At 44.9% G+C, this 22,429-nt stretch overlaps 1 protein-coding gene across 1 annotated transcript; it reads left to right on the forward strand.

Annotated features, from left to right (window-relative positions):
• Window positions 1-1,375: 1,375 nt before the first annotated feature.
• Window positions 1,376-18,437, forward strand: LOC124029175 (cAMP-specific 3',5'-cyclic phosphodiesterase 4B-like; the record flags this gene model as incomplete). The annotated part of the gene is made up of 9 exons (XM_046340983.1): window positions 1,376-1,486; window positions 2,309-2,474; window positions 3,840-3,933; window positions 7,496-7,653; window positions 10,283-10,381; window positions 12,738-12,902; window positions 14,813-14,912; window positions 16,440-16,594; window positions 18,315-18,437. Coding segments are annotated over 9 exons (1,171 nt in total), but the record flags the coding sequence as incomplete, so codon positions are not given.
• Window positions 18,438-22,429: the final 3,992 nt, after the last annotated feature.

The raw sequence follows: 22,429 nt of genomic DNA on the forward strand, positions 1-22,429 counted from the left end.
TCACCCACTCTCTCTCTCTCTCTCTGTCTCTCTCTCTCTCTTTCTCTTTCTCTCTCTCTCTCTATCCATTGGCTAATTTGCATTATCATGACTACATATCCTAATATACTCTGTCTCGCTCTCTCTCTGTTTCTAACACTCTCTCTCTGTGTTTCTAACACTCTCTCTCTCTCTCTCTGTCTCTCTCTCTCTCTCTTTCTCTTTCTCTCTCTCTCTCTATCCATTACTCTGCTAATTTGCATTATCATGACTACATATCTAATATCTCTCTGTCTCGCTCTCTCTCTGTTTCTAACACTCTCTCTCTGTTTTCTAACACTCTCTCTCTGTCTCTCTCTGTCTCACTCTCTCTCTCTCTCTCTCTCTTTCTCTCTCTCTCTCTCTCTCTCTCTCTCTCTCTCTCTCTCTCTCTCTCTCTCTCTCTCTCTCTCTCTCTCTCTCTGTCTCTCTCTCTCTCTCTCTCTTTCTCTTTCTCTCTCTCTCTCTCTCTCTCTCTCTCTCTCTCTCTCTCTCTCTCTCTCTCTCTCTCTGTCTCTCTCTCTCTCTCTCTCTTTCTCTTTCTCTCTCTCTCTCTCTATCCATTGTCTAATTTGCATTATCATGACTACATATCCTAATATACTCTGTCTCGCTCTCTCTCTGTTTCTAACACTCTCTCTCTGTGTTTCTAACACCCTCTCTCTGTCTCTCTCTCTCTCTCTCTCTCTCTCTTTCTCTCTCTCTCTCTCTCTTTCTCTCTCTCTCTCTCTCTCTCTCTCTCTCTCTCTCTCTCTCTCTCTCTCTCTCTCTCTGTCTCTCTCTCTCTCTCTCTCTTTCTTTTCTCTCTCTATCCATTGGCTAATTTGCATTATCATGACTACATATCCTAATATACTCTGTCTCGCTCTCTCTCTGTTTCTCTGTTTCTAACTCTCTGTTTCTAACACTCTCTCTCTCTGTTTCTAACACTCTCCACTCTCTCTCTCTCTCTGTCTCTCACTCTCTCTCTCTCTCTCTCTCTCTCTCTCTCTCTCTCTCTCTCTCTCTCTCTCTCTCTCTCTGTCTCTCTCTTTCTCTTTCTCTCTCTCTCTCTCTCCATTGGCTAATTTGCATTATCATGACTACATATCCTAATATACTCTCTCTCTCTCTCTTTCTCTCTCTCTCTCTCTCTCTCTCTCTCTCTCTCTCTCTCTCTCTCCATTGGCTAATTTGCATTATCATGACTACATATCCTAATATACTCTGTCTCTCTCTCTCTCTCTCTCTCTCTCTCTCTCTCTCTCTCTCTCTCTCTCTCTCTCTCTCTCTCTCTCTCTCTCTCTCTTTCTCTCTCTCTCTCTCTCTCTCTCTCTCTCTCTCTCTCTCTCTCTCTCTCTCTCTCTCTCTCTTTTAGGCATGCAGGAGAAGACTTCATTGTTACCCCCTTTGCTCAGGTGTTAGCCAGCCTGCGCTCGGTACGGAGCAACTTCACCCTCCTCGCCAACATCTCCATGCCAACCGTCAAGTCAGTGCTCACCTGTCAATCAAAACATCTAACAGCTGGTCTGCATCCTAATGCTATATAGTCCACTACTTTGGACCATAGGCCTGCTATATAGTGATCTACTTTAGACCAGGACCCCATAGGCCTGCTATATAGTGATCTACTTTAGACCAGGGCCCCATAGGCCTGCTATATAGTGATCTACTTTAGACCAGGACCCCATAGGCCTGCTATATAGTGATCTACTTTAGACCAGGGCCCCATAGGCCTGCTATATAGTGATCTACTTTAGACCAGGGCCCCATAGGCCTGCTATATAGTGATCTACTTTAGACCAGGGCCCCATAGGCCTGCTATATAGTGATCTACTTTAGACCAGGGCCCCATAGGCCTGCTATATAGTGATCTACTTTGAGACCAGGGCCCCATAGGCCTGCTATATAGTGATCTACTTTAGACCAGGGCCCCATAGGCCTGCTATATAGTGATCTACTTTAGACCAGGGCCCCATAGGCCTGCTATATAGTGATCTACTTTAGACCAGGGCCCCATAGGTCTTCCATTTGGTTATTGAGAGTTTCCTACCTCATTTACCCAGGTAGCAAGCCAATAAAAATGTGTGTTTAGCGTGTAACTGGTTTGTAACTGATGACTGATGTGACATGTAGCTCGTGGATGTAATTGGCTGTCTGTGGGCCTTTCAATGGGCCTTGTATAACACCAATGTTTAATACTGCCCCCCCCCCTCTCTCCCGCCTCCCTCAGTCTGAACTTCACTCCCAGACAATGTTAAGCTATTGTAACCCCAACACTGGTTGGTGTAATTCCCTGTCTTGTCCACAGGAGGTCTCCACTGGGCGGTGTAGCGCCCCACAACCCCAGAGCAGCTCTATCAGATCAACAGTATGAGCAGCTGGCTACAGACACTCTGGAGGAGCTGGACTGGTGTCTGGACCAGCTAGAGACCATCCAGACTCACCGCTCTGTCAGCGATATGGCCTCCAACAAGGTACTACTGTGATATAAACACAACCATGATATAACCACAACACAACCATGATATAACCACAACTCAACCATGATATAACCACAACACAACCATGATATAACCACAACACAACCATGATATAACCACAACACAACCATGATGTAACCACAACACAACCATGATGTAACCACAACACAACCATGATATAACCACAACACAACCATGATGTAACCCTAATACAACCATGATATAACCACAACTCAACCATGATGTAACCACAACACAACCATGATATAACCACAACACAACCATGCTATAACCACAACACAACCATGATATAACCACAACTCAACCATGATGTAACCACAACACAACCATGATGTAACCACAACACAACCATTATGAAACCACAACAGAACCATGATATAACCGCAACAGAACCATGATATAACCACAACACAACCATGATATAACCACAACACAACCATGATATAACCACAACACAACCATTATGAAACCACAACAGAACCATGATATAACCACAACAGAACCATGATATAACCACAACACAACCATGATATAACCACAACACAACCATGATGTAACCACAACACAACCATGATATAACCACAACCACAACAGAACCATGATATAACCACAACACAACCATGATGTAACCACAACCATTATGATGTAACCACAACACAACCATGATATAACCACAACACAACCATGATGAAACCACAACACAACCATGATGTAACCACAACACAACCATGATGTAACCACAACACAACCATGATATAACCACAACACAACCATGATGAAACCACAACACAACCATGATGTAACCACAACACAACCATGATATAACCACAACACAACCATGATATAACCACAACACAACCATGATGTAACCACAACACAACCATGATATAACCACAACTCAACCATGATGTAACCACAACACAACCATGATATAACCACAACACAACCATGATATAACCACAACACAACCATGATATAACCACAACACAACCATTATGAAACCACAACAGAACCATGATATAACCACAACACAACCATGATGTAACCACAACACAACCATGATATAACCACAACACAACCATGATGTAACCACAACACAACCATGATATAACCTCAACACAACCATGATATAACTACTACACAACATAATAATCTCACCACAGCTTCAACACTTATGAGCAGTGAACTGACTAACCCTACAGTAAAACATCCTCAAACTGCTCCCCCCTTTTCTCCCTCCCTCCCCCTTTTCTCCCTCCCTCCCTCCCTCCCCCTTTTTCCCCCTTTTTCTCCCTCCCCTCCCTCCCTCCCTCCTCCCTCCCTCCCTCCCTCCCTCAGTTTAAGAGGATGTTAAACAGGGAGCTGTCTCACCTATCAGAGATGAGTCGTTCGGGTAACCAGGTGTCTGAGTACATCTCCAGCACGTTCATGGGTGAGTACACCTACCTGGATATGCCTGTAGTTACCCTGAAGTAACCTGTCTGTCATACCTGTCTGGTCATACCTGTCTGTCTGGTCATACCTGTCTGTCTGGTCATACCTGTCTGTCTGTTCATACCTGTCTGTCTGGTCATACCTGTCTGTCTGTTCATACCTGTCTGTCTGTTAATACCTGTCTGTCTGTTAATACCTGTCTGTCTGTCTGTTCATACCTGTCTGTCTGGTCATACCTGTCTGTCTGTTAATACCTGTCTGTCTGTCTGTTCATACCTGTCTGTCTGGTCATACCTGTCTGTCTGTTAATACCTGTCTATCTGGTCATACCTGTCTGTGTATTTACCTGTCTGTCTGTTCATACCTGTCTGTGTATTTACCTGTCTGTCTGTTCATACTTGTCTGTCTGTTAATACCTGTCTGTGTATTTACCTGTCTGTCTGGTCATACCTGTCTGTCTGTTAATACCTGTCTGTGTATTTACCTGTCTGTCTGGTCATACCTGTCTGTCTGTTAATACCTGTCTGTGTATTTACCTGTCTGTCTGGTCATACCTGTCTGTCTGTTAATACCTGTCTGTCTGTTCATACCTGTCTGTCTGGTCATACCTGTCTGTCTGTTAATACCTGTCTATCTGGTCATACCTGTCTGTGTATTTACCTGTCTGTCTGTTCATACCTGTCTGTGTATTTACCTGTCTGTCTGTTCATACCTGTCTGTCTGTTAATACCTGTCTGTGTATTTACCTGTCTGTCTGGTCATACCTGTCTGTCTGTTAATACCTGTCTGTGTATTTACCTGTCTGTCTGGTCATACCTGTCTGTCTGTTAATACCTGTCTGTCTGTTCATACCTGTCTGTCTGGTCATACCTGTCAGTCTGTTAATACCTGTCTGTCTGTTAATACCTGTCTGTCTGTTCATACCTGTCTGTCTGGTCATACCTGTCTGTCTGTTAATACCTGTCTATCTGGTCATACCTGTCTGTGTATTTACCTGTCTGTCTGGTCATACCTGTCTGTCTGTTAATACCTGTCTATCTGGTCATACCTGTCTGTGTATTTACCTGTCTGTCTGTTAATACCTGTCTGTGTATTTACCTGTCTGTCTGTTAATACCTGTCAGTCTGTTAATACCTGTCTGTCTGTTAATACCTGTCTGTCTGTTAATACCTGTCAGTCTGTTCATACCTGTCTGTCTGTTAATACCTGTCTGTCTGTTCATACCTGTCTGTGTATTTACCTGTCTGTCTGGTCATACCTGTCTGTCTGTTAATACCTGTCTGTGTATTTACCTGTCTGTCTGGTCATACCTGTCTATATTCTACATCACTATACCTGTCTACCTGTACTTGGCCGCCAGTACATTTCTGTGTCCTGGGTATATCAGTCTGCCTGCGATAGTTTGTGTGTATAACATATGTGTCTCTATCCCCTAGACCAGCCCAACGAGGTGAAGCTGTCATCCCCTAATCTAAAGGAGGAGTCTATGTGTGTCTCTATCCCCTAGACCAGCCCAACGAGGTGAAGCTGTCATCCCCTAATCTAAAGGAGGAGTCTATGTGTGTCTCTATCCCCTAGACCAACCCAACGAGGTGGAGCTGGTGTCCCCTAATCTAAAGGAGGAGTCTATGTGTGTCTCTATCCCCTAGACCAGCCCAACGAGGTGGAGCTGCCGTCCCCTAATCTAAAGGAGGAGTCTATGTGTGTCTCTATCCCCTAGACCAACCCAACGAGGTGGAGCTGGTGTCCCCTAATCTAAAGGAGGAGTCTATGTGTGTCTCTATCCCCTAGACCAGCCCAACGAGGTGGAGCTGCCGTCCCCTAATCTAAAGGAGGAGTCTATGTGTGTCTCTATCCCCTAGACCAACCCAACGAGGTGAAGCTGGTGTCCCCTAATCTAAAGGAGGAGTCTATGTGTGTCTCTATCCCCTAGACCAGCCCAACGAGGTGGAGCTGCCGTCCCCTAATCTAAAGGAGGAGTCTATGTGTGTCTCTATCCCCTAGACCAGCCCAACGAGGTGGAGCTGCCGTCCCCTAATCTAAAGGAGGAGTCTATGTGTGTCTCTATCCCCTAGACCAGCCCAACGAGGTGGAGCTGCCGTCCCCTAATCTAAAGGAGGAGTCTATGTGTGTCTCTATCCCCTAGACCAGCCCAACGAGGTGAAGCTGTCATCCCCTAATCTAAAGGAGGAGTCTATGTGTGTCTCTATCCCCTAGACCAGCCCAACGAGGTGGAGCTGCCGTCCCCTAATCTAAAGGAGGAGTCTATGTGTGTCTCTATCCCCTAGACCAGCCCAACGAGGTGGAGCTGGTGTCCCCTAATCTAAAGGAGGAGTCTATGTGTGTCTCTATCCCCTAGACTAGCCCAACGAGGTGGAGCTGGTGTCCCCTAATCTAAAGGAGGAGTCTATGTGTGTCTCTATCCCCTAGACCAGCCCAACGAGGTGGAGCTGGTGTCCCCTAATCTAAAGGAGGAGTCTATGTGTGTCTCTATCCCCTAGACCAGCCCAACGAGGTGGAGCTGGTGTCCCTAATCTAAAGGAGGAGTCTATGTGTGTCTCTATCCCCTAGACCAGCCCAACGAGGTGGAGGTGGTGTCCCCTAATCTAAAGGAGGAGTCTATGTGTGTCTCTATCCCCTAGACCAGCCCAACGAGGTGGAGCTGGTGTCCCCTAATCTAAAGGAGGAGTCTATGTGTGTCTCTATCCCCTAGACCAGCCCAACGAGGTGGAGCTGGTGTCCCTAATCTAAAGGAGGAGTCTATGTGTGTCTCTATCCCCTAGACCAGCCCAACGAGGTGGAGCTGGTGTCCCTAATCTAAAGGAGGAGTCTATGTGTGTCTCTATCCCCTAGACCAGCCCAACGAGGTGGAGCTGGTGTCCCCTAATCTAAAGGAGGAGTCTATGTGTGTCTCTATCCCCTAGACCAGCCCAACGAGGTGGAGCTGGTGTCCCTAATCTAAAGGAGGAGTCTATGTGTGTCTCTATCCCTAGACCAGCCCAACGAGGTGGAGCTGGTGTCCCCTAATCTAAAGGAGGAGTCTATGTGTGTCTCTATCCCCTAGACCAGCCCAACGAGGTGGAGCTGTCGTCTCCTCGTCTAAAGGAGGAGTCTATGTGTGTCTCTATCCCCTAGACCAGCCCAACGAGGTGGAGCTGCCGTCCCCTAATCTAAAGGAGGAGTCTATGTGTGTCTCTATCCCCTAGACCAGCCCAACGAGGTGGAGCTGGTGTCCCCTAATCTAAAGGAGGAGTCTATGTGTGTCTCTATCCCCTAGACCAGCCCAACGAGGTGGAGCTGGTGTCCCCTAATCTAAAGGAGGAGTCTATGTGTGTCTCTATCCCCTAGACCAGCCCAACGAGGTGGAGCTGCCGTCCCCTAATCTAAAGGAGGAGTCTATGTGTGTCTCTATCCCCTAGACCAGCCCAACGAGGTGGAGCTGGTGTCCCCTAATCTAAAGGAGGAGTCTATGTGTGTCTCTATCCCTAGACCAGCCCAACGAGGTGGAGCTGGTGTCCCCTAATCTAAAGGAGGAGTCTATGTGTGTCTCTATCCCCTAGACCAGCCCAACGAGGTGGAGCTGCCGTCCCCTCGTCTAAAGGAGAAGTCTATGAGTCAGATTAGCGGAGTGAGGAATCTGTCCCACAGCTCCACTCTGTCCCCCTCTTCTGTCCCGCGCTTCGGAGTCAACACTGAACAGGAGGACCAGCTAGCCAGGGTAAAGTATGCAAGGCTCACTCATACACACACACACACACACACACACACACACACACACACACACACACACACACACACACACACACACACACACACACACACACACACACACACACACACACACACACACACACCATAACATGTACACGCACGCACGCACGCACGCACACACACACACACACACACACACACACACACACACACACACACACACACACACACACACACACACACACACACACACACACACACACACACACACACACACACACACACACACACAGACAGACAGACACACACACACACACACACACACACACACACACACACACACACACACACACACACACACACACACACACACACACACACACACACACACACACACACACACACACACACACACACACACACACACACACACCATAACACGTACGTACACACACACATACAGTCGTGGCCAAAAGTTGAGAATGACACAAATATACATTTCCACAAAGTTTTCTGCCTCAGTGTCTTTAGATATTTTTGTCAGATGTTACTATGGAATGATGAAGTACAATTACAAGCATTTCATAGGTGCCTTACTTATGGCAAGGTGCTCCATCATGCTGGAAAAGGCATTGTTCGTCACAGAACTGTTCCTGGATGGTTGGGAGAAGTTGCTCTCGGAGGATGTGTTGGTACCATTCTTTATTCATGGCTGTGTTCTTAGGCAACATTGTGAGTGAGCCCACACCCTTGGTTGAGAAGCAACCCCACACACGAATGGTCTCAGGATGCTTTACTGTTGGCATGACACAGGACTGATGGTTGTCTTCTCCGGACAAGCTTTTTTCCCGAATCCCAAACAATCGGAAAGGGGATTCATCAGACAAAATGACTTTACCCCAGTCCTCAGGAGTCCAATCCCTGTACCTTTGGCAGAATATCAGTGTCACGGTCGTCATAAGGAGGAGACCAAGGCGCAGCGTGATAAACACCTACATTCTATTTTATAAACGAATGCAACACTGAACAAAACTATACAAAATAACAAAACGAACCGTGACACTCAATATGACTAGTGTGAAACAGGCAACTAAACATAGAACAATAACCCACAAAACCAACATGGAAAATGGCAACCTAAATAGGACCCCCAATCAGAGACAACGACACCCTGACCACAACGATGAACAGTGGTCTCTGATTGGGAACCAATTCAGGCCACCATAGACCTACAAATACACCTAGACAATACCAAAACCCCCATAGAAGTACAAAAACCCTAGACAAGACGAAAACACCATAGACCTACAAATATACCTAGACAATACCAAAACCCCCATAGAAGTACAAAAACCCTAGACAAGACAAAAAAAGACCTACAAATATACCTAGACAATACCAAAACCCCCATAGAAGTACAAAAACCCTAGACAATACCAAAACACCATAGACCTACAAATATACCTAGACAATACCAAAACCCCCATAGACCTACAAATATACCTAGACAATACCAAAACACCATAGACCTACAAATATACCTAGACAATACCAAAACCCCCATAGACCTACAAATATACCTAGACAATACCAAAACCCCCATAGAAGTACAAAAACCCTAGACAATACCAAAACACCATAGACCTACAAATATACCTAGACAATACCAAAACACCCATAGAAGTACAAAAACCCTAGACAATACCAAAACACCATAGACCTACAAATATACCTAGACAATACCAAAACCCCTAGACAAGCTATATCCTTGCCTGTGAAGCCCTTTTTGACAAAGCAATGACCCCCATGACAAATAAACCTGTTTCCTTGCACGTAACCATAGACCTTGACAGAGGATGAACAATGATTCCAAGCACCACCCTACTTTTGAAGCTTCCAGTCTGTTATTCAATACCAAAATCAGCATGACAGAGTGATCTCCAGCCTGGACAAAAACCTAGACAAGCCAAAAACTCGTCAACACTCACACCTGTGTTAATGAGAGAATCACTGACATGATGTCAGCTGTTCCTTTTGTGACAGGGCTGAACTGCAGTGGAAATGTTTTTTGGTGCGATTCAGTTCATTTGCATGGTCAAAAGGGACTTTGCAATTAGTTGCAATTCATCTGATCACTCTTCATAACATTCTGGAGTGTTTGCAAATTACCATCATACAAACTGAGGCAGCAGACTTTGTGAAAATGTATATTTGTGTCATTCTCAAAACCTTTGGCCACAACTGTACATACACAAATACCTTCTCAGTCAATCAGTCAAGGTTACTAGACTCAGCTCATTACCTCACTCAAGGCTTCACACTCTCTCTTTGTGTGTGCCTGCTTGCGTATGTGTGTGTCTGCGTGTGTGTGTGTTTGCCTGCCCTGTGTGTGTGCCTGCCTGTGTGTGTGTGTGTGCCTGTGTGTGTGTCTGCCTGTGTGTGTGTGTTTGCCTGCCCTGTGTGTGTGCCTGCCTGTGTGTGTGTGTGTGTGTGTGCCTGTGCGTGTGTGTGTGTGTGTGTGTGTGTGTGTGTGTGTGTGTGTGTGTGTGTGTGTGTGTGTGTGTGTGTGTGTGTGTGTGTGTGTGTGTGTGTGTGTGTGTGTGTGTGTGTGTGTGTGTGTGTGTGTGTGTGTGTAGGAGCTAGAGGACCTGGACAAGTGGAGTTTCAACATCTTCAGAGTGTCAGAGTTCTCCAACAGCAGGCCTCTCAGCTGCATCATGTACGCCATCTTCCAGGTACCTGGAGTTAGACACGCGGTGTGGGGTTTAGTTTTAGGGGTTAGGTTTAGTTTTAGGGGTTAGGTTTAGTTTTAGGGTTAGGGGTTAGGTTTAGTTTTAGGGTTAGGGGTTAGGTTTAGTTTTAGGGGTTAGGTTTAGTTTTAGGGGTTAGGTTTAGTTTTAGGGTTAGGTTTAGTTTTAGGGTTTAGGTTTAGTTTTAGGGTTAGGTTTAGTTGTAGGGTTAGGTTTAGTTTTAGGGTTAGGTTTAGTTTTAGGGGTTAAGTTTAGTTGTAGGGTTAGGTTTAGTTTTAGGGTTAGGTTTAGTTTTAGGGTTAGGTTTAGTTTTAGGGGTTAGGTTTAGTTTTAGGATTAGGTTTAGTTTTAGGGGTTAGGTTTAGTTTTAGGGCTTAGGTTTAGTTTTAGGGTTAGGTTTAGTTTTAGGGGTTAGGTTTAGTTTTAGGGGTTAGGTTTAGTTTCAGGGTTTAGGGTCAGGTTTAGTTTTAGAGGTTAGTTTTTAAGGGTTAGGTTTAGTTTTAGGGTTTAGTTTTATGGTTTAGTGTTAGGGTTAGGTTTAGTTTTAGGGTTTAGTTTTATGGTTTAGTGTTAGGGTTAGGTTTAGTTTTAGGGTTTAGTTTTATGGTTTAGTGTTAGGGTTAGGTTTAGTTTTAGGGTTTAGTTTTATGGTTTAGGGTTAGGGTTAGGTTTAGTTTTAGGGTTTAGTTTTATGGTTTAGTGTTAGGGTTAGGGTTAGGTTTAGTTTTAGGGTTAGGGTTAGGTTTAGTTTTAGGGTTTAGTTTTATGGTTTAGTGTTAGGGTTAGGGTTAGGGTTAGGGTTAGGGTTAGGGTTAGGTTTAGTTTTAGGGTTAGGGTTAGGTTTAGTTTTAGGGTTTAGTTTTATGGTTTAGTGTTAGGGTTAGGTTTAGCTTTAGAGGTTAGTTTTTAAGGGTTAGGTTTAGTTTTAGGGTTTAGTTTTATGGTTTAGTGTTAGGGTTAGGTTTAGCTTTAGTGGTTAGTTTTAAGGGTTAGGTTTGGTTTTAGGGTTTAGGTTTAGTTTTATGGTGCTTTCTGATGTGTGTGTGTGTGTGTGTGTAGGTGCTTTGTGATGTGTGTGTGTGTGTGTGTGTGTGTGTGTGTGTGTGTGTGTGTGTGTGTGTGTGTGTGTGTGTGTGTGTGTGTGTGTGTGTGTGTGTGTGTGTGTGTGTGTGTGTGTGTGTGTGTGTGTGTGTGTGTGTGTGTGTGTGTGTGTGTGTGTGTGTGTGTGTGTGCTTTGTGATGTGTGTGTGTGTAGGTGATGTGTGTGTAGGTGCTTTGTGATGTGTGTGTAGGGTGTCTAGTCTGGGTGTCCACTCTTCCTGTAGCTAGTCTGGGTGTCCACTCTACCTGCAGCTAGTCTGGGTGTCCACTCTACCTGCAGCTAGTCTGGGTGTCCACTCTACCTGCAGCTAGTCTGGGTGTCCACTCTTTCTGCAGCTAGTCTGGGTGTCCACTCTACCTGCAGCTGGTCTGGGTGTCCACTCTACCTGTAGCTAGTCTGGGTGTCCACTCTACCTGCAGCTAGTCTGGGTGTACACTCTACCTGCAGCTGGTCTGGGTGTCCACTCTACCTGCAGCTAGTCTGGGTGTCCACTCTACCTGCAGCTAGTCTGGGTGTCCACTCTACCTGCAGCTAGTCTGGGTGTCCACTCTTCCTGTAGCTAGTCTGGGTGTCCACTCTACCTGCAGCTAGTCTGGGTGTCCACTCTACCTGCAGCTAGTCTGGGTGTCCACTCTTTCTGCAGCTAGTCTGGGTGTCCACTCTACCTGCAGCTAGTCTGGGTGTCCACTCTACCTGCAGCTAGTCTGGGTGTCCACTCTACCTGCAGCTAGTCTGGGTGTCCACTCTACCTGCAGCTAGTCTGGGTGTCCACTCTACCTGCAGCTAGTCTGGGTGTCCACTCTTTCTGCAGCTAGTCTGGGTGTCCACTCTACCTGCAGCTAGTCTGGGTGTCCACTCTTTCTGCAGCTAGTCTGGGTGTCCACTCTACCTGCAGCTAGAACAAAATGACTCAATGGTCCTCTGACATCCTGGCATCTGGGACATTAGGCCGGGGGTCGGGGGTTAAGATAACGCCAGAGGCAGATAAAGACAGGATGAGCCCGAAGTGGCTTATGGTGCCCCCCAATCTATATGTGTTATTTTGATTCCCACGAAGCTAGTGAAACAGACGTGTGTGTGTAGGTATGTTGTGTGTGTGTGTGTGTGTGTTAATGCATGTGTGTGTGTGTGTGTGTGTTGATGCATGTGTGTGTGTGTGTATGTGTTCATGCATGTGTGTGTGTGTGTTGATGCATGTGTGTGTGTCAGTGTGTATTAACCCCTCATGTCCCCCTGTAGGAACGTGATCTCCTAAAGACGTTCCGCATCCCCGTCGACACCTTCGTGACCTACGTGATGACCCTGGAAGACCATTACCATGGCAACGTGGCCTACCACAACAGCCTGCACGCCGCCGACGTCTGCCAGTCCACACATGTCCTCCTCTCCACACCCGCACTAGATGTGAGCCACATACAGTAATATATACAGTAATATATACAGTAATATATACAGTAATACATACAGTAATATATACAGTGATATATACAGTAATATATACAGTAATATATACAGTAATATATACAGTAATCTATACAGTGATATATACAGTAATATATACAGTAATATATATATTAATATATATAGTAATCTATACAGTAATATATACAGTAATCTATATAGTAATATATATAGTAATAGTGGCCCCTCATAATACCATAACTCCCATTAGTGGTTAGCTAGTGGCCCCTCATAATACCATCACTCCCATTAGTGGTTAGCTAGTGGCCCCTCATAATACCATCACTCCCATTAGTGGTTAGCTAGTGGCCCCTCATAATACCATAACTCCCATTAGTGGTTAGCTAGTGGCCCCTCATAATACCATAACTCCCATTAGTGGTTAGCTAGTGGCCCCTCATAATACCATAACTCCCATTAGTGGTTAGCTAGTGGCCCCTCATAATACCATCACTCCCATTAGTGGTTAGCTAGTGGCCCCTCATAATACCATCACTCCCATTAGTGGTTAGCTAGTGGCCCCTCATAATACCATCACTCCCATTAGTGGTTAGCTAGTGGCCCCTCATAATACCATCACTCCCATTAGTGGTTAGCTAGTGGCCCCTCATAATACCATCACTCCCATTAGTGGTTAGCTAGTGGCCCCTCCACCACTAGCTGAAGTTTGTAGAGGCTTTTTAAAGAGAATCAAACCATACATCAGTGTCTCCTGACCTTTAAACTGCTTTCAGGAATTATAGCTAGGCTAGCTAGGCTACCTTCCACCATCTATAATCAAGTTGTAAAATACTGAACTCCCCCCTCTCTCTCTCTGTATCTCTCTCTCTCTCTCCCTGTATCTCTCTCTCTCTCTCCCTGTATCTCTCTGTATCTCTCTCTCTAACCCCCTCTCTCTCTCTCCCTCTCCCTCTCTCTCTGTCTCTCTCTCTCCCTCTCCCCTCTCCTTCCCTCTCTCCCTCCCCCTCTCTCTCTCCCTCTCCCTCCCTCTCTCCCCCCTCTCTCTTACTTTCTCCCTCCCCCTCTCTCTCCCTCTCTCCCCCTCTCCCTCCCCCTCTCTCCCTCCCTCTCTCTCTCCCTCTCTCTCTCCTCCCCATTATCTCCCTCTCCCCCTCTCCCCCTCCTCTCTCTCCCTCCCCTCTCTCTCCCTCCCCCTCCCCCCTCTATCCCCCCTGTCTCTCCCTCTCCTCCTCTCCCTCTCCCCCTTCTCTCCCCCCTCTCTCTCCCCTTCTCTTTCCCCTCTCCTCCTCTCCCTCTCCCCCTTCTCTCCCCCTCTCTCTCCCCTCTCTCTGTCTCTCCTCCCTCTCTCTCCCTCTCCTCCTCTCTCTCTCCTCCCTCTCTCTCTCTCCCTCTCCCCCTTCTCTCCCCCTCTCTCTCCCCTCTCTCTGTCTCTCCCTCTCCTCCTCCTCTCTCTCCCTCTCCCTCTCCCCCTCTCTCTCCCTCTCTCTGTCTCTCCCTCCCCTTCTCTCTCTCTCCCTCTCCCTCTCCCCCCTCTCTCTCCCCTCTCTCTGTCTCTCCCTCTCCTCCTCTCTCTCTCCCTCTCTCTCTCCCCTCTCTCTGTCTCTCCCTCCCTTCTCTCTCCCTCTCCTCCTCTCCCTCTCCCCCCTCTCTCTCCCTCTCCTCCTCTCCCTCTCCCTCTCCTCCTCTCCCTCTCCCTCTCCTCCTCTCCCTCTCCCCCTCTCTCTCTCCCTCTCCCCTCTCCTTCCCTCCCCCTCTCTCTCCCTCTCCCTTCCCTTCTCTCTCCCTCTCCTCCTCTCCCTCTCCCCCTTCTCTCCCCCTCTCTCTCCCCTCTCTCTCCCTCTCCTCCTCTCCCTCTCCCCCCTCTCTCTCCCCTCTCTCTGTCTCTCCATCAGGCTGTGTTTACAGACCTGGAGATTCTAGCAGCTCTGTTTGCTGCAGCCATCCATGATGTGGACCACCCTGGAGTGTCTAACCAGTTCCTCATCAACACCAGTCAGTCTACACACACACACACACACCTCTCTCTGTCTCTTGTCTCCTCCATTGCCCATGTTTCTGACCATCTAACCGCTCACACTCTCACTCTCTACTCCCTGTTTCTATCACTCTCTCTATCTCTCTCTACTCCATCTCTCTCTATCACTCTCTACTCCCTGTTTCTATCACTCTCTCTATCTCTCTCTACTCCATCTCTCTCTATCACTCTCTCCTCCCTCTCTCTCTCTACCACTCTCTCCTCCCTCTATCTCTATCTACTCCATCTCTCTCTATCACTCTCTCCTCCCTCTCTCTCTCTACCACTCTCTCCTCCCTCTATCTCTCTACCACTCTCTCCTCCCTCTATCTCTCTCTACTCCGTCTCTCTCTATCACTCTCTCCTCCCTCTCTCTCTCTACCACTCTCTCCTCCCTATATCTCTCTACCACTCTCTCCTCTCTCTATCTCTCTCTACTCTCTCTCTCTCTCTCTCTCTCTCTCTCTCTCTCTCTCTCTCTCTCTCTCTCTCTCTCTCTCTCTCTCTCTCTCTCTCTCTATCACTCTCTCCTCCCTCCCTCTCTATCACTCTCTCCTCCCTCTCTCTCTCTACCACTCTCTCCTCCCTCTATCTCTCTCTACTCCGTCTCTCTCTCTCTATCACTCTCTCCTCCCTCTCTCTCTCTATCCTTCTCTACTCTATCCCTCTCTCTCTATCCCTCTCTACTCTATCACTCTCTCTATCACTCTCTCCTCCCTCTATCTCTCTCTACTCCATCTCTCTCTATCACTCTCTCCTCCCTCTCTCTCTCTACCACTCTCTCCTCCCTCTCTCTCTACCACTCTCTCCTCCCTCTATCTCTCTCTACTCCATCTCTCTCTATCACTCTCTCCTCCCTCTCTCTCTCTACCACTCTCTCCTCCCTCTATCTCTCTCTACTCCATCTCTCTCTCTCTCTCTCTATCACTCTCTCCTCCCTCTCTCTCTATCACTCTCTCCTCCCCCTCTCTCTACCACTCTCTCCTCCCTCTATCTCTCTCTACTCCGTCTCTCTCTCTCTATCACTCTCTCCTCCCTCTCTCTCTCTATCCTTCTCTACTCTATCCCTCTCTCTCTATCCATCTCTACTCTATCCCTCTCTCTATCACTCTCTCCTCCCTCTCTCTCTCTATCACTCTCTCCTCCCTCTCTCTCCTCCCTCTCTCCTCCCTCCATCCCTCTCTCCTCCCTCTCTCTCTATCCTTCTCTACTCTATCCCTCTCTCTATCACTCTCTCCTCCCTCTCTCTCTATCACTCTCTCCTCCCTCTCTCTCTCCTCCCTCTCTCTCCCCTCCTCTCTCTCTATCCCTCTCTCTCTACTCTCCTCCCTCTCTTTCTCCCTCTCCCCCCTCTCTCTCTCTATCCCTCTCTACTCTATCCCTCTCTCTATCACTCTCTCCTCACTCTCTCTCTCTATCCCTCTCTCCTCCCTCTCTCTATTCCTCTCTACTCTATCCCTCTCTCTCTATCCCTCTCTACTCTCTACTCTCTCCCTCTCTCTCAGACTCTGAGCTGGCTCTCATGTACAATGATGAGTCAGTGTTAGAGAACCATCACTTGGCTGTTGGCTTCAAGCTGCTCCACCTGGACAACTGTGACATCTTCCAGAACCTGACCAAGAGACAGCGACAGAGCCTCCGCAAGCTGGTCATCGATATGGTGAGAGACCTGTCATCACAGGCAGCATCCATCATCATCCAATCACAGCAGGGTTTGGAGACAAGAGTGGGAGGGGCAGGAGTGGGAGTGGTCAAAGGTAAACGTTTCAGTGATTTTTGCAACTAAACAGTTTTTTATTTATTTATATTTTTATTTCACCTTTATTTAACCAGGTAGGCTAGTTGAGAACACCTTCATTTAACCAGGTAGGCTAGTTGAGAACACCTTTATTTAACCAGGTAGGCTAGTTGAGAACACCTTTATTTAACCAGGTAGGCTAGTTGAGAACACCTTTATTTAACCAGGTAGGCCAGTTGAGAACACCTTTATTTAACCAGGTAGGCTAGTTGAGAACACCTTTATTTAACCAGGTAGGCTAGTTGAGAACACCTTTATTTAACCAGGTAGGCCAGTTGAGAACACCTTTATTTAACCAGGTAGGCTAGTTGAGAACACCTTTATTTAACCAGGTAGGCCAGTTGAGAACACCTTTATTTAACCAGGTAGGCTAGTTGAGAACACCTTTATTTAACCAGGTAGGCTAGTTGAGAACACCTTTATTTAACCAGGTAGGCCAGTTGAGAACACCTTTATTTAACCAGGGAGGCTAGTTGAGAACACCTTTATTTAACCAGGTAGGCCAGTTGAGAACACCTTTATTTAACCAGGTAGGCCAGTTGAGAACACCTTTATTTAACCAGGTAGGCTAGTTGAGAACACCTTTATTTAACCAGGTAGGCCAGTTGATAACACCTTTATTTAACCAGGTAGGCTAGATGAGAACACCTTTATTTAACCAGGTAGGCTAGTTGAGAACACCTTTATTTAACCAGGTAGGCTAGTTGAGAACACCTTTATTTAACCAGGTAGGCTAGTTGAGAACACCTTTATTTAACCAGGTAGGCCAGTTGATAACACCTTTATTTAACCAGGTAGGCCAGTTGAGAACACCTTTATTTAACCAGGTAGGCTAGTTGAGAACACCTTTATCTAACCAGGTAGGCCAGTTGATAACACCTTTATGTAACCAGGTAGGCTAGTTGAGAACACCTTTATTTAACCAGGTAGGCCAGTTGAGAACACCTTTATTTAACCAGGTAGGCCAGTTGAGAACACCTTTATTTAACCAGGCAGGCCAGTTGAGAACAAGTTCTCATTTACAATTGCGACCTGGCCAAGATAAAGCAAAGCAGTGTGACACGTACAACAACACAGAGTTACACATGGAGTAAACAAAGTGTCTTTATATTTACACCTTCGTCTCATCTCTCTCTCTCTCACTGCCTCCTCTCCTGCCTCCTCTCCCTGCCTCCTCTCCCTGCCTCCTCTCCCTGCCTCCTCCCTCCTCCTCCCTGCCTCCTCTCACTGCCTCCTCTCCCCTGCCTCCTCTCACTGCCTCCTCTCACTGCCTCCTCTCACTGCCTCCTCTTCCTGTCTGTCTGTCTGTCTGTCTGTCTGTCTGTCTGTCTGTCTGTCTGTCTGTCTGTCTGTCTGTCTGTCTGTCTGTCTGTCTGTCTGTCTGTCTGTCTGTCTGTCTGTCTGCCTGCCTGCCTGCCTGCCTGCCTGCCTGCCTCCTCCCCTCCCCTCCCCTCCCCTCTCCTCTCCTCTCCTCTCCCCTCCCTCCCTCCCTCCCTCCCTCCCTCCCTCCCTCCCTCCCTCCCTCCCTCCCTCCCTCCCTCCCTCCCTCCCTCCCTCCCTCCCTCTCTCTCTCTCTCTCTAGGTGTTAGCTACAGACATGTCTAAACACATGACTCTACTAGCTGATCTGAAGACCATGGTGGAGACTAAGAAGGTGACCAGTTCAGGAGTTCTGCTGTTGGACCACTATACAGAACGCATACAGGTACTACTATACATGACTATACAGGTACTACTACTATACAGGTACTACTACTATACAGGTACTACTACTATACATGACTATACAGAACGCATACAGGTACTAAAATACATGACTCTACAGGTACTACTACTATACATGACTATACAGGTACTACTACTATACAGGACTATACAGGTACTACTACTATACAGGACTATACAGGTACTACTACTGTACATGACTATACAGGTACTACTACTATACAGGTACTACTACTATACAGAACGCATACAGGTACTAAAATACATGACTCTACAGGTACCACTACTATACAGGTACTACTACTATACATGACTATACAGGTACTACTACTATACATGACTATACAGGTACTACTACTATACATGACTATACAGGTACTACTACTATACATGACTATACAGGTACTACTACTATACAGAACGCATACAGGTACTACTACTATACAGGTACTACTACTATACAGAACGCATACAGGTACTACTACTATACATGACTATACAGGTACTACTACTATACAGAACGCATACAGGTACTACTACTATACATGACTATACAGGTACTAGTACTATACAGAATGCATACAGGTACTAAAATACATGACTCTACAGGTACTACTACTATACATGACTATACAGGTACTACTACTATACATGACTATACAGGTACTACTACTATACAGAACGCATACAGGTACTAAAATACATGACTCTACAGGTACTACTACTATACATGACTATACAGGTACTACTACTATACATGACTATACAGGTACTACTACTGTACATGACTATACAGGTACTACTACTATACAGGTACTACTACTATACAGAACTCATACAGGTACTAAAATACATGACTCTACAGGTACCACTACTATACAGGTACTACTACTATACATGACTATACAGGTACTACTACTATACAGAACTCATACAGGTACTAAAATACATGACTCTACAGGTACTACTACTATACATGACTATACAGATACTACTACTATACATGACTATACAGGTACTACTACTATACAGGACTATACAGGTACTACTACTATACATGACTATACAGGTACTACTACTATACAGAACGCATACAGGTACTAAAATACATGACTCTACAGGTACTACTACTATACATGACTATACAGGTACTACTACTATACATGACTATACAGGTACTACTACTGTACATGACTATACAGGTACTACTACTATACAGGTACTACTACTATACAGAACGCATACAGGTACTAAAATACATGACTCTACAGGTACCACTACTATACAGGTACTACTACTATACATGACTATACAGGTACTAAAATACATGACTCTACAGGTACTACTACTATACAGGTACTAAAATACATGACTATACAGGTACTACTACTATACAGGACGCATACAGGTACTAAAATACATGACTCTACAGGTACTACTACTATACAGGTACTAAAATACATGACTATACAGGTACTACTACTATACATGACTATACAGGTACTACTACTATACAGGTACTACTACTATACAGGTACTACTACTATACATGACTATACAGGTACTACTACTATACAGGTACTACTACTATACATGACTATACAGGTACTACTACTATACATGACTATACAGGTACTAAAATACATGACTATACAGGTACTAAAATACATGACTATACAGGTACTACTACTATACATGACTATACAGGTACTACTACTATACAGGTACTACTACTATACATGACTATACAGGTACTAAAATACATGACTATACAGGTACTACTACTATACATGACTATACAGGTACTACTATACATGACTATACAGGTACTAAAATACATGACTATACAGGTACTACTACTATACATGACTATACAGGTACTACTACTATACAGGTACTACTACTATACATGACTATACAGGTACTACTACTATACATGACTATACAGGTACTAAAATACATGACTATACAGGTACTACTACTATACATGACTATACAGGTACTACTACTATACATGACTATACAGGTACTACTACTATTAATGACTATACAGGTACTAAAATACATGACTATACAGGTACTAAAATACATGACTATACAGGTACCACTACTATACATGACTATACAGGTACTACTACTATACATGACTATACAGGTACTACTACTGTACATGACTATACAGGTACTACTACTATACAGGTACTACTACTATACAGAACTCATACAGGTACTAAAATACATGACTCTACAGGTACCACTACTATACAGGTACTACTACTATACATGACTATACAGGTACTACTACTATACATGACTATACAGGTACTACTACTATACATGACTCTACAGGTACTACTACTATACATGACTATACAGGTACTACTACTATACATGACTATACAGGTACTACTACTATACAGAACGCATACAGGTACTACTACTATACATGACTATACAGGTACTACTACTATACAGAACGCATACAGGTACTACTACTATACATGACTATACAGGTACTACTACTATACATGACTATACAGGTACTACTACTATACAGGTACTACTACTATACATGACTATACAGGTACTACTACTATACATGACTATACAGGTACTAAAATACATGACTATACAGGTACTACTATACATGACTATACAGGTACTACTATACATGACTATACAGGTACTAAAATACATGACTATACAGGTACTACTACTATACATGACTATACAGGTACTACTACTATACATGACTATACAGGTACTACTACTATACATGACTATACAGGTACTACTACTATACATGACTATACAGGTACTACTACTATACAGGTACTACTACTATACATGACTATACAGGTACTACTACTATACATGACTATACAGGTACTAAAATACATGACTATACAGGTACTACTATACATGACTATACAGGTACTACTACTGTACATGACTATACAGGTACTACTACTATACAGGTACTACTACTATACAGAACGCATACAGGTACTAAAATACATGACTCTACAGGTACCACTACTATACAGGTACTACTACTATACATGACTATACAGGTACTACTACTATACATGACTATACAGGTACTACTACTATACAGGTACTAAAATAAATGACTCTACAGGTACCACTACTATACAGGTACTACTACTATACATGACTATACAGGTACTACTACTATACATGACTCTACAGGTACTACTACTATACATGACTATACAGGTACTACTACTATACATGACTATACAGGTACTACTACTATACATGACTATACAGGTACTACTACTATACATGACTATACAGGTACTACTACTATACAGAACGCATTACAGGTACTACTACTATACATGACTATACAGGTACTACTACTATACAGAACGCATACAGGTACTACTACTATACATGACTATACAGGTACTACTACTATACAGAACTATACAGGTACTAAAATACATGACTATACAGGTACTACTACTATACATGACTATACAGGTACTACTACTATACATGACTATACAGGTACTACTACTGTACATGACTATACAGGTACTACTACTATACAGGTACTACTACTATACAGAACGCATACAGGTACTACTACTATACATGACTATACAGGTACTACTACTATACATACTATACAGGTACTACTACTATACAGAACGCATACAGGTACTACTACTATACATGACTATACAGGTACTACTACTATACAGGTACTACTACTATACAGGTACTACTACTATACAGAACGCATACAGGTACTACTACTATACATGACTATACAGGTACTACTACTATACATGACTCTACAGGTACTACTATTATACATGACTATACAGGTACTACTACTATACAGGTACTACTACTATACATGACTATACAGGTACTACTACTATACAGATACTACTACTATACATGACTATACAGGTACTACTACTATACATGACCATA

The sequence above is a fragment of the Oncorhynchus gorbuscha genome, unplaced genomic scaffold (assembly GCF_021184085.1).
Source record: "Oncorhynchus gorbuscha isolate QuinsamMale2020 ecotype Even-year unplaced genomic scaffold, OgorEven_v1.0 Un_scaffold_5729, whole genome shotgun sequence".
NCBI lineage: Eukaryota > Metazoa > Chordata > Actinopteri > Salmoniformes > Salmonidae > Oncorhynchus > Oncorhynchus gorbuscha.